This window comes from Mycena indigotica (genome assembly GCF_014461135.1).
Source record: "Mycena indigotica strain 171206Taipei chromosome Unknown Mind.scaff0008, whole genome shotgun sequence".
NCBI lineage: Eukaryota > Fungi > Basidiomycota > Agaricomycetes > Agaricales > Mycenaceae > Mycena > Mycena indigotica.
Window position 1 is genome coordinate 651,243 of NW_023503007.1, and position 16,455 is coordinate 667,697.

The following is a 16,455-nucleotide window of genomic DNA, read 5'->3' on the forward strand; positions in this document are numbered from 1 at the left end:
TCTCTTAGTTATAATTAGGTAAAAAAATTTCTGACATTTTTCAGACACAAGTTGCTGAAAAAAGTTTAAATTTTGACTCACAAAAAGCTTATTTAATAATTTGAAGTTTTTTACCAAACTTTTCACAGGGAAAAAATGTGGAAACAGCCTAGTGCATGGTTATTGTAGCCAAACTCTGTGGCTGGAATCAGCTTGTCCCAGTCGTCCTGCTTGCAGTTGGTGAAGATCTGCAGGTACTGCTCCAATTCCTGGTTGACGTGCTCTGTCTGACCATCTGTCTGTGGATGATATGCGAGCCACAGTCAAAGCTCCGGAGTCCCATGGCATTGCCAGATGTTCCTGTAGTAAAGACAGGCTGCTCCTATCGCGTCGACCGTTGTATGGCATTCCGAGAAGTGGGCACACTTTCTGAGGCTGTCGACGATGACCATGATCGCATCGTACCCATAGGCCTTGGGGAGCTCTACGATAAAATCAAAGGAAACAGTATGCCAACACTCTGGATGCGTTTCTGTAGGGTGCAGCTCTCTATAGGGCAGTCTCCAGAGTGCCTTGATGCAGCAGCACAAGTCAGAGGTCACAATGTACCGGCTGATATGGCGAGACATCGGAGGCCACCAGTAGTTCCGGGAGACCAACTTCAAGGTCTTGAAGTGACCCGCATGTCCAGCAACTCGGTATCGTGACAGAGCTCGAAAATGGGTCTCTGAAGGTCCTTGTCCTTGGGTACAACAATCTTCCCACGAAAGTGGAGAAGACCATTGGAGACGGCCTACTCGTCAGAACGTGGGGAGTGGGGGCCTCGAGCTTGACCTTGGACCCTAAGGAGTTGCCGGGCCGCCAATGCAACTGGCTCCTCCAGGTCAGGCTCACCAGAGAGGGTGTCGCAGATGTTGCAAAGGACGTCAGAGTTGGGACTGGAAATGGACACGCCCTTAAGTGCATGGACATGGAAGAGTTCGGGTCGCAGAAGGATGACGTTAGAGTTGTCGGAATCGATTCCATGGTCGGGGCTCCGGGAGAGGGCATAAGGAACTGCTGAACCTCCTTCTCGTTTTCCAGAGTCGGCCAAGCGGAAACACCCGCAACCTTGACAGGTTCCATTTCAATGTGGTTATGGGAGGTGATGACTCCGAGGTACTTGATTGACGATTTTTCAAAGTCGCACTTCTCCGCTCAAAGGTACAACTTGTGCTCCTGGAGTCGCCGCAAGACCTCCCGAACGATCTGACGGTGTTTCCGGAGGTCGGAATAGGCAATCAAGATGTCGTCGGGGTATATCATGACGTCTCTGGAAAGGATGAGGTCCTGAACAAATGTAATTCCTCATCCTTTGGAATATCGCAGGGGAGTTTATCAGGTCGAAATCCATCACCAAGGGCTCAAACACATCAAGTTGTCAGGTTGATAAGGATCAAACAGTATATTATTTGTATCTATACACAGGGTAGCAAATGTCAGGAATTGATGGCGGTCCGCCCCGGCCTCCGGCCTGTGATAGTGATCTCCATGGGAGTTCCGGGAGTGTCAGCAGGTACATTACATTTACATATATACTGACATCTCTTTTCTGTTGCCCCTCAGTCTTTGATCCTATATAGCGGGAGACTGAGAGTATGTTACTTTACTTACTTAACTTATATAAATACTTACTATACTTAGTTACTGCGCTTTCCGCGCATTTACAGGTAGTTGATACAGTCTTTGATCCCATATAGCGGGAGACTGAGGTTACTGCGCTTTCCGCGCATTTACAGATTTTGACAGCAAATATCCTGGAGAAACATATATCACATGCATAACACCCTCTGGTGACTGACCTTTATGAGTATGAGCAAATCAGATAATTGTCAACACAAATCATAGGCACATTATTAGTACTATCAAGTCTAGCTAAGGTACTCATAAGCAATTTGATCACATCTAAGGAATGTAAGTATCAATACTGGGTAAGACAGGTAATCTGTTTCAATTTTTTTTTCGTGGAACTTATATAGAAGTCAGAAGTACCCCCATACATACAGTGATTCTCCTTGCCCTTGTGGGGTCCCCGGAGCCAATCCAATTGTCTTCTGAAAGCCAAAGTTAGGATACGAGGCAAAACAAAACAAACCTCGTTCAACTCTGTTTCAAATTTTCAGTTATAATATGACAGTTTCCTTCATATCTGTGCATTGACTGTTTTATTGACTATTTGCAGGGTTAGCAGATATAATATCAGCCTCTGGCAGGTGTAAGCCTTTTGTAAGGGCAACCCCGGAGGCCTGAGATCAAGGTCCTAGCAGGGGAGGATCCAAAGCGTGAACATTGGTAAGCGAATACAAATGAAGCTGACCTAGCAGGGGAGGATCCAAAGAGAAGAAACTCTAAGGGTCCGCCTGCTAAGTAGCTGACTATATACTGCTTGTCCGTAGCTGCCGCTGTCGGGCACAGAAGGCTTGGGCGGCATCGCAGGCGAGGTCCCAGGGCGACCGTCGGGAGGGCGTTGACGGATCGGTGATTGTGCGGGCAAGATGGAGGGCCGGACCGGAGTCGGAACCGGAATCGGACCGGAATCGGGCGCGTCTCCGGGCCGAAAGGGAGGTTCCCCTGACACCTTTGGGTAACTTCAACTAAGATGTTATTGTTATCCTCAGACCAAAACAGAACTGTGGTAGATACATGAATACTAGAGAAATAACAATCAACATGTCAAAGAATAATGTGAAACAATATATTATCTACTATATACTCAATACATTGGGTTATAACTCAGTAATACTCATATCCCAATACAATACAGCCTTTCAGTATATATGCATAGTAAATAGTTGGAGTCTTGCTTACTACTGTCACGGTCTGCTAGGCGATTGACGAAAATAAGCATACGATCAGGGTGACCACTGGCAAAGTAAGCACTGTCTGGCTTGTGCACCATACATGACTGTATGAATAGCTATAACGAGCTCGACCCGAGTCAGCGGAAACACAGCCTAGTGTCCGCAAACGCCGCCTGTGCTGTGCGAAGAATGATACATTCTACGATGACCGCATCGTAAACATTCGAAGGCCAGCTGTGAGCCCATCCGCGGTACATGGCCGCCCACACTGGCTCTGACTCGACGCGCCCCAAACGCCCTTGACCAGCTTGGCAATCGCCCCATCCATATTCATAGCTTCGTTACGCGCCGCCCTCAACAGCCTGTGTCCGCCTTCCTTATCAGGCAGCAAAATTGCCCCTTTTGGACAGCTGCGCTTCGCGTGCAGCAGCGAGGGCACTTTGTGCATATTTCGGAGGGGGGCATTGCGCACAGCGGTGTACAGTAGTTGTTGGACTGTAGAGGTGTGCAGCGTCAAAATGGTACCACTTTTGTGCGCGACGGATATAGGGCTGGCGACGAAATGACTGGGTGGACAGCACCGGGGGGGGGTATTTCAGAGAGGTAAGATGGCGGGGGGAGGACAGAGCGAAACGCACCCATCGCACCCCAGTCACAGAATTTCCACCGCAGTCTTCCGCAATCGCAAACATGTCTTCGAACATCGAGAAAGTCGCCATCGCCATCAACCTCTTCGGCGGGCTCGTCCAGAACGGGCACACCTCGCGCGACGAGGTGCCGGACCGGTTCCCCGAGTGCGACGTCTTCGTTCCCTTCGCCACGGACGACGTCTACGCTGCATCCGGGCGTGTCGCGGGCATAAAGCTCAAATACGCATCGAAAAGCACGGGCTGGCAGTGGACGGTCTTGCTGGGTATGGCCATAGACTCCTTGCCCTCTTAGCAGGCGCTGAATGACATGCAGACGGTGACAGAGAGGTGCTCGGCACTGTCTTCCTCGTGAACAACAAAACAACCAGCGGCATGAAGCTCACCGATACCGCCGGCCGCCTGATGCTGCTCGACGCGCTGGAGAAGTCGGTCCGAACTGGCGGGGACAGCTGCACCCTGGAGATCGGCGGCGAGAGCACCGTGCACATTGCGGGCAAGGTCCCGGGCACCCAGGCGACCCTGCCCGTGAAGGAGATCGTGCTCAAACGCGCTTCGAAGCGAGGGTCGGAGCAGTTCTGGCGCTACATGTGCGGCGCGCAGAAATGTGGACGAGTCTTTGAAGAGGGGAGTCTGTGCACGAAACACTGTAAGTAGAGCCGTGTCCGCGCGTTGACCTAGACATACCATAATCCATCTTAATGTTTGTCCGCAGACGAGGAAATCGTCGAAGAGCCCGAGGTTGAAGGTGGGGACAAGTGATATTGCCGTTGAGAACCTACTAGTAGGTAGCTATATCGTATAGGATCCCATTGCCTTGGAATAGTTTGCTGCTTGAGGAACGACATGGGAATGGGAAGCCAATATGTACATGCGGCGATCAATCAACTCGCCGATTGGAAAGGGAGAGTTTCTCAGCCACACTTGAGCCACACACAGGCGAAGATGGTTGCCAGGCAGCTCTAGATGACGCTGCTGAGGGTGCGGCAGCTATGAATGTCGCAGCTTGACAAAGTCGAAGTCGCGTTCATTATCAGTACATGGTGGAGAGAAGCAAAAGAGATTAAGCGACGTGACGAGTGTGACACCCTTTTTGCTGATTTGTTGACGTGACGAGTGTGACACCCTTCTTCTGCTTGACGTCCATCGCCACCTATGCCCATGCCGTCGTCCGCCGGCCTGCATTGTGGGCGCGGCCGTTCCGTCAATTCTTACAAGCCCCGCCAATGGCTCGCAATAGGGGTCTTGATGTAGGCGTTGTCCAGGCGCAGGCTGATACCGGTGTGCCTTTTTGCTCTTCCTCCCTTTTGAACCCGCGAATGCTACTAGGATACTTGCCAGGAGTCTCTGCATCTCTTTTGCACAACGGCCTAAGCACGTCTGCTTCCGTCCTGTCTTCACGCGACCCAGCCTTCAAGTTATCATGCGATCCCCTATGTGATATATCCACACCGGCCCCCGGCTCCCGTTTCATCCTCGTCAATGTTGGCCGCCGGCGACTGTCCGTGCACTGGCAAGTCTGGTGATCATCCAAAGATCATCGCTCAGGCGCAAGAAATCAGCTTCGCACGGGCTGTGCGCCAAGCCTCCGTCTGATGCGATGGCGCGCCGAGGACGGCGTCGCGTGCCCGACCCCGCCTTCTCTCCCTACGATGGCGGCGTCCCGCTGCCGCAGATCAGTGATCGTCGAGACGTCATCACGGCCTCCATCGTCCGGCCCGGGATCTGCTCTCTTGGCGTTAACAGCTTGCTCTGGATCGTCGCAGCCCTGTTTGGCGACCGATTTTCTGTGGGGGTGGAATTGGCTATTGGCTGCGGCTTCCGGACCGCTGCAGAGACTGTGGCTTTTCGCAAAGCCCACTGGTGAATATAACATGATAAGTAACGGCCCGGACATGGTATCTGTGGGCAACCACGTTCAATGACCACACCAGCCAGCGGCCACCCGTCAATCCGACCTTCTGATCGGCGATCATCGTCAGGCGTCGGACATTATCGACCGGACTCGCCCTCGATTATCTGTTCCACCCGTGTTCCACAAACAAAAGCTGTTAAAGCGGACGTCGTCGGCCGTTGCCCTCGATTAGATAATGTAGCACACGCGCGGGGGGGCGAAAGCTGTTGAGCCAACGCCCTCTGAGGGCCTGCGTACAGCCCTCATCAGGTTCGCTCGCTGCGGTCAGCGACACGAGAGCATGAAGCTAGGACCAGGCATATAAAACCACAATCCCCCAGGCCCATCTCCCGACAGTTCCGAATGTCTTCGTCCACCAGCAACCGGTCTGAAGCTGCATCTGCTAGTGGCCCCAGTCGGACGCCCGCCCAGCCCCGCGGCATGTCCTCGCGGAGCGTAAAGGCGTGTCTTTCGTGCCGCCAGCGAAAAGTGAAGGTACGCACCCCCTGTTCGCGCGCTGCCTTTGTCACCAATAGCGATGACAGTGCAAGCCCGACGAAACCACCCCGCTCGCCCCGTGCGCGCAGTGCCGGCAGCGCGGCCTCCCATGCGAGTACGCCGACCCGAACTTCAGCCCGCTCTTCCGCCCGATGAATCCCGCCGGCACGGGCACAGGCACCGGCAGCGCGCCGGGCTCGGGCAGGCGGCCCGGTACCCCCGTAGGCCGCGGGAGTGCCGCCACGCGGGCTTCCTCCGCCCCCGTCGTCTCTTCGCACTCCAGATCGACTCCGCAAATGTACCACCCCTCGCCCGACGCATACCCCTCGTTACATATGCCGTCCACGTCCGAGCCGTCGTCGGCGCAGAGCTGGCCCGGGACGGCAGGCGGGTACTATGGGGAGCCCGGGCCCGCGACGCACTACAATCCGGATCTGGCGTTTCCCGGAGGCCAACTGCCGGGCGGCTCCGAGTTCGACTGGTACGACCCCGCACTGTACCCCGCTGGCCCGGGAGAGGCGTTCCCAGAATTCGAATACAACGCCCAATGGGGGACCGGGGAGCTGTGGGGATCATCCGGTGCGGAGGCCGAGTTCACATACGATGCGTATTACGCGCCCAACGCCCGCGATTCGGGGGCCGGGCCGACTCAGGCTGGCCGTTCGCAGGGTTGATATTAACTGCGTTGAGTGCCCTGATGGTAGAAAAGAAAGAAGTAATGGAATTTGGACTTTATAAGCAAAATTTGCAATATAGCAATATGGACTTGTAGCGTGAATGATTTGTACTAGCCTCAACGTTGCTTCAACCTCTTAATATCATGTTGTAAACCTGCATTTTGAGTATTCACTTCTAAAAGGACCGGAAATTGGGAAAGCCTGAAACATTTGGGAAGCAAGAAAATATGTTAGGGAATATTTGAAACTTTTTTACTGATTTTTTGTGAACAAAAAAGTCAAAATTTCTTTCTAGTTTGGTATCAGGGGGACCTCCCTTTTGACCCCCAGAGATTCGGTCTGTCTCCGTTTCCAGTCTGACCCCTTTCTCACCCGTGTCATCACAAATGTGTCAACCCTTTCCTAACAGTTGCCCCACCTGTTTAGCCCACAAAGCACTGTACATTATCAGTGGTATAGTGCCCGGGTGGCACTGATAAGGCTCAGTTTTTTTCAGAATGCCCTGAGGGCTGAATAATTCTTGGTAGAGGGTTGAATAAATCTCCTTATACATGGCCACCTGACGTAACGCTGATGAGTGCGGAGTGGGGACAGCAAATGAGCTCTCTAACTAACCAAACCAACAAAAACAACCAAAACTCCACTTTTAGTAGAGAGAAAGATGTATAATGTCGAGTAGGAAAAGTCACAAAAACCCAAAAATCGTCAACTCCTTGTGCGAGTACAGGCCCCTGTGAACAGAGCCTTGGCACAGATGTGTAAGGTTGTAGGGTAGATACGAGTTTCTTGCGAAAAACGTTGATTTGTCATGCCCCAAAGCGTACTATCGACGAAACTCAGCAATAGAGAAGCGCCAATATGATGCCCGGAGAGTTTATACTCGTTGGATCAGGACTAACTGCCTTAAACCCTCTGAGTTGTCTCGAGTCAGGAACTAACTGCCTTAAACTCTCGACCAGCAACCAAAACCCAATAAACAGCAACCGGAACTCTTGTATTCAGCAACCGAAACCCTCAACCAATAATCCTTCCGACGCGATGATACTATTTCGAAAGAGCTAGCAAGATAGATTGACGAGCTAGATCCCCAGATGCACCTAGTAGAGCGGGGCAATCCGTGAACCTGCCAAATACAAAACAGAGATATAAATACTAAACAGAAATTGATAGAATCAGGGAAAATCTCGAGTAAGAAAAGTCGTCCATGTGCATAATTGTATAGGTATCGTTTCACCATACGGCCCAGAGTCGAAAATCCAGGTCCAGATGACTGGTATCGCGTGCATTGGAGTCAATGACCTGTGTAAATCTTCCGTGTTCGCGACCATCTAGTTTGGTTTGTGAAGAATCCCTTGATCTTGAGTAGGATAAGTGGATAGCTCTGCTTCCCAGCTTTCGATTGACACCCATAACTCGTATCTTGTGCATATGGCCTCAGCGGTGGTTGTCCCAACTCTCCTGGCGCATTTCCAATGTTCAGATGATCTGTTCCTCGACAGTGTTTTAGAGTCGCTGTTGATCACAGGTCCAGGCCCCAATCAATTGAGTAGGTTTTCGCCGTTTAACCGTCCCTTGGCACTCTCGATCCTCCAGCATGATCCAAAACCACGTTCCAATGATGTCAGTCGTCGATACCAACAGAGATAGGGGTGTCCCTTGTCTAGGAGTTGTCGATTTCGAGTCTCCACTGAGCGCCAAACCGAATATGCCTTTTAGAATACACTCCCTTTGGGTATTTTGCATAGAATTGGATAGATTCTAGCGAGAAACGGGCTCTGCGAACTTTTCCTGGTCAAGATTTTGGAATCACTGAGAGCGATTTGATAGATTTTGACTGGATTTTGACTGATTCTTGTGCAGATATCTCCCTAGTTGACCATTCGGGACTCATGTCAACTCTGAGATGTGCGCTGAGCAACAAAATCGACAAAAATAGTCGTTTCCTGGTCTGTCCCAGACTGCGGCTTATCAACGCGTATGCTCATAATAATATTGAGTTTTTCTAACAGAATTTTCGCACTAAGTCCAGAATGTAGGGTTGAATAAAGCTCAATAATTACTATAACATCCTTCTGCGGTGTCCGCCCCCAAGTGCATTCCGATTTCGATTCCGTTTCCGACTCTAGTCCTCTGGTCGCCACAGGACTTAATAGACACCCCAGTGACCACAAACCCCCTCTGGACCTCGAAGATGGTATGACAGAGCATCCAAGTCAGCCGCAGTGTACAGCAGCGCAGGACAAGCCTAGAAATTAAATTAACTGATTTATATTCCTATTCGCTAGAGTCGGGCTGTGCTGAACAACCATGCCGGCTTAGGCCTGGCTACTGTGGACTCGCCGTTCTGGCTCTGGCTCTAGTTCTGGGGCCACCATGCATTGTGGATGGGGGTCGGCAAGCTCGGTGCACGAGTGCCCACCTGACCTGTACCTTGTTGTGGAGAACAATGTCATGGTCGCCTGCCATGCCAGTGCCGTTAACATCAACCCCGGGCCGCTGATAAGCCGCATTTTGGAACATACACAGAAAACCACCGTTTTTGCTCGTTTCATGGGTACAGTACACGTCTAAGAACTGGCAAGAGTCCCGAATGGCCAGTTAGGGAGATATCTGCGAAGAGGCGTTTCGACTCGACCGTTGTTGATAGCAACTGGCTGTTTAGAACAACTCTTATAACAACCAAAACAACAGCAGAGCCCAAACAAACATAGAGGATCCATCCAATCCTTTATATATACTAAAAGGGAGTGTAAACTAAAAGGCATATTCGGTTCAGTACGCGTTTGGGACTCGAACTCAGAACACTCCGACGACAGTTCAACCAGGCTACGAATGGATCAACCGCTGACAGCATTGGAACGCGATTTCGGACCTTAGGCAAGGACGAGGGCATGTGGAAGTGCGATTAAACGGGAGGCCTGACTCAATGGAAACCGAGGCTTGGCTGCAGATCGCAGCAACCTTAACCCGCAACCGTCCAACCGTCCAACCGTCCAACTCGACTATAGATTGTGATTATCTCATTAAAGGAGTTACGCAGTGGTGTCTGGAGGTTGGCCTCATGTTATGGGTATTGCTGGAAAGCTAGGAAGCCGAGCAGCATGACAATAACAACAACGGTTAGCGGACCGTTCATAAAAATGCACAGATGGTCGCAAGAAAGGAGGATTTACAAAGGTCATTGACACCAAACACATGCTACTGGTCATCTAGACCTGACGATGCAAAAACAGGACTACTTGTACATACTCCGACCTGGCAGCATTGCGCGGCCACGTCCAAGGGGGGCTTCAACCTTCAAATTTCAGATATAGGGTTGGATTTCTTTTTTTCCCAACCCTCTAGGACCCCCCTCCCCCCTTGTGAGTATATTTTTAATGGATATGGGCCTATATTTGTTTCCAAGAATCTTTATACAAACAGTTTTTTTTGCTACCCCTGGGGCCCCTCCTCCCCCACCCTATGTGCCTGATAAGGATCTTGACCCCCCCCCGCCATGTCGAACGGTACACTGCACTTCACAAGTCCGAGTCTGAGTCTGAGCTCATTGCGGGAGGCGTGACTCTCACTCCGTTAGTGCAATACACTAGTACTGATACGAGGGACCCGAACCACCCAGTGGAACGAAGCAAAATGGCCCCAGCCAAAGAGAAGAAAAGAATGAGAAAAAAACAACATTACAACAGATGAAAGTGCGCACGGCCAGGTCGAACGGTGAGCACGAGTCCAAGGCACAGCTCCGCGGCACATACAGCTACAAGCAGATACATTCAATCACTATGCATATAGTGGTGTACACTGTCACAGATAAGACCCAGCCCGTCCGCTCCGGCACTGGTGTTGGGCCACCACGGGCCTGCAACATGCAGCACGTGACGATAGGGAACAGGCGCCCCAGTAGGAGGAAAACACACTTGGGAAGCATGTGACCGAGGACAACGCGTCGAGCTGTTGTTGAGCGCAACTCGACACCAGGGGATTGGGGAGGAGTCTAAATAAGGAAATTCTCACACTTAAGATAAGATCTTAAGATTAGCCCTGCAAAAGCTTAAGAAAATCCTGAATAGACCATCCTAATATGTAAGTGGCTATAAAAGTTAAGTTTCCTTATGCTTAAGTTCTTGGCTTAAGATAAGTGTTGACTAAGTCAAGGGATACATAAGATAAGCTAAGCTAGTTTATCTCGTGTCTAAGTCTGCGCCACAGCTCTTAACCCATATCGTCTTGCTCCTCAAAGCTCGCTCTGAAGCAAGGATCAAGAAGTCCTTGGCAGCAACCAAGAGGAAGGAGGTTGAGATGCAGGGAGGCCTGGAGATTCAGGATGCTGCCATGAAGGATTTGGTTTGGCAGGATAGACTTACAGATGTGACGACGCTCGAGGATGCGATGGTGCAGGAGAAGCAAGACCAACAAAAGTGTGTGCTGACTCTCCTCTGTTGAATCGTTGGCTTACCTTGTAACCGCAGATGCCCTCGGGCGTATGTGTCGGATGATTCTGACAAAGAAAAAATGACAGCCCCCCAAACGTCGGCGCGGTCCGAACCAACTGACCAACATTGTTCAGAAGCACACTGCGAAGGATGCGAAGCTGCTCAAGGATGCACGGGCACTCGATGCCTAGCGACACGAGGAGACGGTTGCCTATCTGCCTATCAAGAGTGCATGCTGGCGCTGCAGACAAACATGGTGGATGGATTGGGGGCTCTTGCCACTGCACAGGCGAGCCTCATGGACATGCAGTGGAAGCAGGTTAAATCAGACGAACACAGACACTATGAGAAGGCCAAACGGGCATGGCAGGAGGCTGAGCGCCGCCTCGTGGAGGCTGAACGGCACAATGCACTCCTCATGGCACTTACTACAAAAGATTGACATGTATTATACACTACTTCAAATCTGAATTAACTTGATCATCGACTTCCTGTTCTATCCATGGTGCACCTAATGCCCAAGCATCAAGCTCCGCATTATTGACTGGCCCACCCATGAAATACTCCTCCAGAGAAGGTGGATAGCAGTCAAAGAACTGTGTGGAGTTTGGAGTCGGTGGAGGATGGTATGAACATTTCCAAGTAAAATTGCCACCAAATAGTAAAGCCCACAAGGGGAGAGGAGCAGCTTGTGGTTTTTGGAGAAGTCCAAAAACGGAAGCTGCTGAACGACTTCCTTGAAGCACTACTCAACAGCCTCTCGACTAGCACTCATGCTGGTGTTGTTCTGCACTGAGAGCAGCACCAGCATACCCCGCCATGATATTCGCAGATACATGGTAGGCAGGGTCACCGTACACAAAGAGTGAGTCACTGTTGGGTTTGTTGAAGTGTTGGTTGAGGATTGCAGCAAGACCACTCTGTCAGTAGACAGTCTCGTCATGACATCGTCCCTCCACAGCCCATACATGTGAATAACAATCTCATCAGGCATGATGACAGCGTGATACTTGAGGCAGTGGATACACTTCCAGCTGTTGTATATGAGTCGCTGGTTTGTGACTGGCCGTGCGATTTTACGAAGTGTCCCATCGATCAGTGCACAGACACAGTCAAAAGGTCCACCTCGTCGCTGAAAGATAGTGCCAAACTCTGCCAACTTCTCCCACGTTAGGCGATACGGGTTGAAGCGAAGGAGATGCTTCCAACGATCCCAGATGTGTGTTGCGGTGAGACAAGTGATACGGGAGAAGCGAGAGCGCTCCCAGCCAAACTGCATCTCAACATCCACCAGGCGGGATCCATGAATGAGTCGGCAGAGCAGCATACACAGTGCAGTAAGTCGTTCCTCCATATCGCATGATTCGGGACAGCGGATGATCTCGGGGAGATCAAGAACAACAGCTAAGCGTTTGGCTTCTCCGCAGGTGAATCTTAATCCAGAACCTCGGTATTTTCACCTCCTTGCACCATATAAACACCCACCTGAACTGTTGAAGCCAAATGTCATCACCGAGATCATCTAGATTGACCCAGCCACCGGGGCGGAACCTTCCTTGGCGTTGAATCCACTTTTGATCCTGTGCATCAAGCAGATCGCCGAGCAATGCATAGAAGCCAGAAGAGCAACCTCCATGGAGGCAGAAGGCAGGATCAATAACGTCACACAGCCACTGGGAGCCACCCGATGCGCAACATCAAAACACCACCCTGTAGCTGTCCAGTGGCTAGCGCAAACTGACTAATATAAATATATTATGAATATATTCAAATATAATCTAGTATGCATATCTCTTGATATATCTGACATATTTGCTGCTAGAAAAAGATTAAAAACATAAAATACATGCTAGATTGTCAGGGCAACTTCCTTTTGGGCCTATCTAATTCCAGCATTGGATACATAGGACCCTCAAAATACAATCAGGGGTATTACCACCAGGATTAGGTTGGTCACTAGACACTTGATCAGGGCTTCTACACTATGTTTAATAGGGTCAACCCAAAGTGATCACTTTTGACACTTGTTCCTACTAGGAGTAATGTATAAATCACCATATATAATAGATAATATGTGGCTAACTCAGACTAAGATTAGTACTATGACTGAGCACATGGACTGAGAAATTAGCTGTGATCATCCACCTGATTATAGTTGAATATTCTATGACTATAATATAGTATAGTCATAATATAATATAACATATTCAAACATAATCATATTCAAGTGATGCGTTAAGGGCATAAAATATTCATAATATCTAGAATATATTCAATATTTAATCAACGATAATATAATTCTGGCCAGCACTAGCAGACAACAGCGGAGGCCTTGAGGGTCTGCACAATGCAGTGGTCAATGCAACTGATGATGATTTCAACGAGCTCGGGGGGACTCTGTACATGGTGAGTGCCCTCTCGCTAAGCAGCGAGAGTCACTCACCTGAGGCTATCGGACACGATTCGCGTGGTGGTGGTTCAGGCAAAGTGATGGGGAAAGTCACATGATGCGCTAGCACATCAAATATGTGATCCGAATACGCGATCGTTGCCGTGCTTAGTCATGCCATCTCTTCTCTTCACACAACCACCACCATCCATGCCAACGTCCTTGTCGACGCCGCCGGAACTCTGGCTGGAGGTTTTCAAAGCTCTTCCAACAGCTGCACTTGCATCTGTCACGGAGACAAGCCGTGCCTTCGCCGCCCTCGCACGGCCATTGCTCTTCGCGCATTTCGAGTTCGTACCCTATGGCTGCAGTATGGGTCGACGAGACGGGGGCTGGGATATCATCTATCATCTATTGGGGGGAGAAGAGCTCCAACGTGCCGCCTCCATTCTGGATACTTGGACATCCAACTCTATCGCCCCCTTAGTCCGGTCCTGCACAATTCGGGCTTCGCGTTCCCGAGATTCATTGGTCGCGGAGGATAACGAGGAGGCCGCAATGCGGCTCTCGGGCCTGCATACCTTCTTCTCGCGCTTGTCTCGCTTCACGAAACTCAAACATGTGCTTCTGGACGATGTCACCCTGCCGACCGATGCATTGTCCAACATTTATCATCTGCTGCCGTCTCTTGAGGTCCTGTATATCGTCTGTCGCTTCTCCCGACAGCCTGTGGCTTTTGAAAACACCAGAGCTTTGGCGAAGCTGCGGAAATTAGTGCTGAAGATAGAATCCCAGCACACCGTGACCACCAGCGCCACCCTTGCTGCGTATCGACCATTCTTCGGCTCTGCAATGCTGAAAGAGCTGGACCTGTCCTGCAATCTACGTGCATGGAGCGAGGACCCACACGACATCCCTACATTTCCCACCGTCACCCACGTCAGAATCTACCCCAACCTTACCGTCCAGCCAGTGTTTGCTTCCCTGCTTCCCAAGTTCCCTGTGCTCCAAGATTTGACTATTGTGGGCATATCTAGCGCGCATCCAGCCATCCCAGACATTGTTTCAGGGTGCCGGTCGTTGGTCAGCACCGTTGCGCATCTGTCAACTGGGTCTTCTGCCCTGGTGGAGCTTTTCCTCTATGGGGATAAATCCGCCCTCAGGACGCTTCACTTTCCGGCGGGAGATAATATCTCAACACTGTGCAAGCTGATACAAACGGCCCACCCGCTGCTGGTGTGTCTTTCGCTCGACGTGCCAACCGCGAAGGCATCTCTCCTCGCGCCTATGTGGGCCTGTCTGCCTGCGCTGCGCTCATTGAAGATCAATTTCCAACGGGTGTTCAGGGGAGAGGACGCGCCGGACGCCTCGGAGGAGAGTAAACTCGTGTGTGGCCTCTAGTCGTGTGATTTCAATCGCTGACGACATCGACATCCCCCAGGCGCCATCCTACTTACAGAGTCTTTGCGCCCCGCACTCGCTTGCGCCAACCCTGCAGACCCTCGTGCTCAAATGGCACTTCCTCTTCTGCAGCCCCGCATGGCCCCAACAGCTGGCCCACACCGACTTCGACCTTCCCGCCGTTGCAGCCGCCGTTGCCGCAGCGACTCCGACGCTCACAGCGATTGGCGTGGATGCGGCCTCGTTTGCGCTCCGATGGCAGTGTCGCGCGGCGGCGACGGGTTTGCTCCGCGGAGAACCCTGGGTGGACGAGGCGGCATTCGCTGCGGAGAACATAGGTGTGTGGTCCCTTCTGAGCAATGACCGGCGCGGCAATGACATGGATGATGGTCTTGCAGCTAGCTATGAACGCATTCAGCGTGCAGTCGAGCAGATGTGGGTGGATGAAGGCCTGAGGCTATAGGCTAATGTATTTGCGTCGTATGGCGTACATTGCTTGTCGTTGAAGCCTCCCAGCAAAAAAAGAAACACTTTGTTGTAGTTCAAACTTCAAAGTGTTAACATTAAGGCAAATCGTTGTCCGGGGAAAATGCGATGGTCGGGGACAATTATATGACCGGCATTCGTAATATTGGCAGTCGAAATCAACTGCGGAGGTGCTGCTATCGTCTCTCGTTCTGCATGCGCCACGCTATAGTGCTAGCCACGGGCAACGCTCCCTGCCAGAGGTGTGATTGTCAGCGGCGCCGACAGGACGAATAGCAGCAGCCCACGAACCACGAACCGTGTACACCTTTTTGTCGGCCCTGCTATCGTTGCGGCAGCAAAGGGCTAGGGCGGGGCCATATCGGGTGTCGTTGCGTCGGACGAAGATTCAAGAATGCGGGTACTCGTCAGCCTCTGGCTCACAGACTATCGAACGCGACACCGACACCGTTACCCGACGGCCGTGCCAGTGTGCTATCAAGACCGTGGCGCGGAGTATCAGGCCGGGGCGGAGGGGGAAAGGAAGGAAGGGACGAGAAGATCTGCGTGATTGACGTGGCGCGCACGGACCCGCACGTGCCACGTCAGTCGCTTCTTCGTCCCGACATCCATGTGCCCCACCGCTCTGCGCATCTCGGGGTCGAACTCGACAGCGGCTCGAACAACAGGTGTACGGCGCTCAGGTGTACGGTGTAGCATGCTGGGCAGTGGGCATGCTGGGGTCGGCACCCGGTGGTGCGCCTCGTCGCGGCATCCGGAGCCGGCTCCGAGCTCGGTTTTCTTGACTTGGGTTGCGCTGTGACATGGTGTCTGACACCTCGGACGCCGCCTGCTTGTGTCCCGCGCTCAGCATTCTGGTCTTGCGGAGAACGGGTTGCGCGTGTTACTAGTAGAAGATGCCACGTCTCCTCTCACTGAGGAGAACAACAGGTGGGGATGAAGGGTGCGTTATCGACGTCCTGCTCGGAGGCTCCAACAACGTTCGCTAACGACTCTGTTAGTAGGAGTCTAACTTTTACCGCAAGCAGTACTTATCTACCTGGCAGCGGGAACGCAACGCCTTCGCCTTCGCCGGCTCCTTGCAGGACGGGATGCCAAGCATGGCAGTTGCGAACATCTGCTGGCGCGCTAGCGCCTGCGGCGGCCTAGGGCTTTTCCCATATACCCAGCGTGAAAGAAGGACGGTATTCGGCAGCCCGATCAAGCTTCACCCA

The 16,455-nt window shown here is 51.6% G+C and overlaps 2 protein-coding genes across 2 annotated transcripts; both read left to right on the forward strand.

Annotated features, from left to right (window-relative positions):
• Positions 1-3,509: 3,509 nt before the first annotated feature.
• MIND_00911500 (uncharacterized protein) lies at positions 3,510-4,228 on the forward strand (the record flags this gene model as incomplete). The annotated part of the gene is made up of 3 exons (XM_037365752.1): positions 3,510-3,732; positions 3,783-4,115; positions 4,182-4,228. 3 exons carry the CDS (start codon positions 3,510-3,512, stop codon positions 4,226-4,228), a joined length of 603 nt encoding a protein of 200 aa, XP_037217164.1.
• Positions 4,229-13,549: 9,321 nt separating this feature from the next.
• On the forward strand, positions 13,550-15,218 carry MIND_00911600 (L-aminoadipate-semialdehyde dehydrogenase; the record flags this gene model as incomplete). The annotated part of the gene is made up of 3 exons (XM_037365753.1): positions 13,550-14,740; positions 14,796-15,093; positions 15,154-15,218. The coding sequence occupies exons 1-3, from the start codon at positions 13,565-13,567 to the stop codon at positions 15,216-15,218; spliced, it is 1,539 nt and encodes a 512-aa protein (XP_037217165.1). The 5' UTR covers positions 13,550-13,564.
• Positions 15,219-16,455: the final 1,237 nt, after the last annotated feature.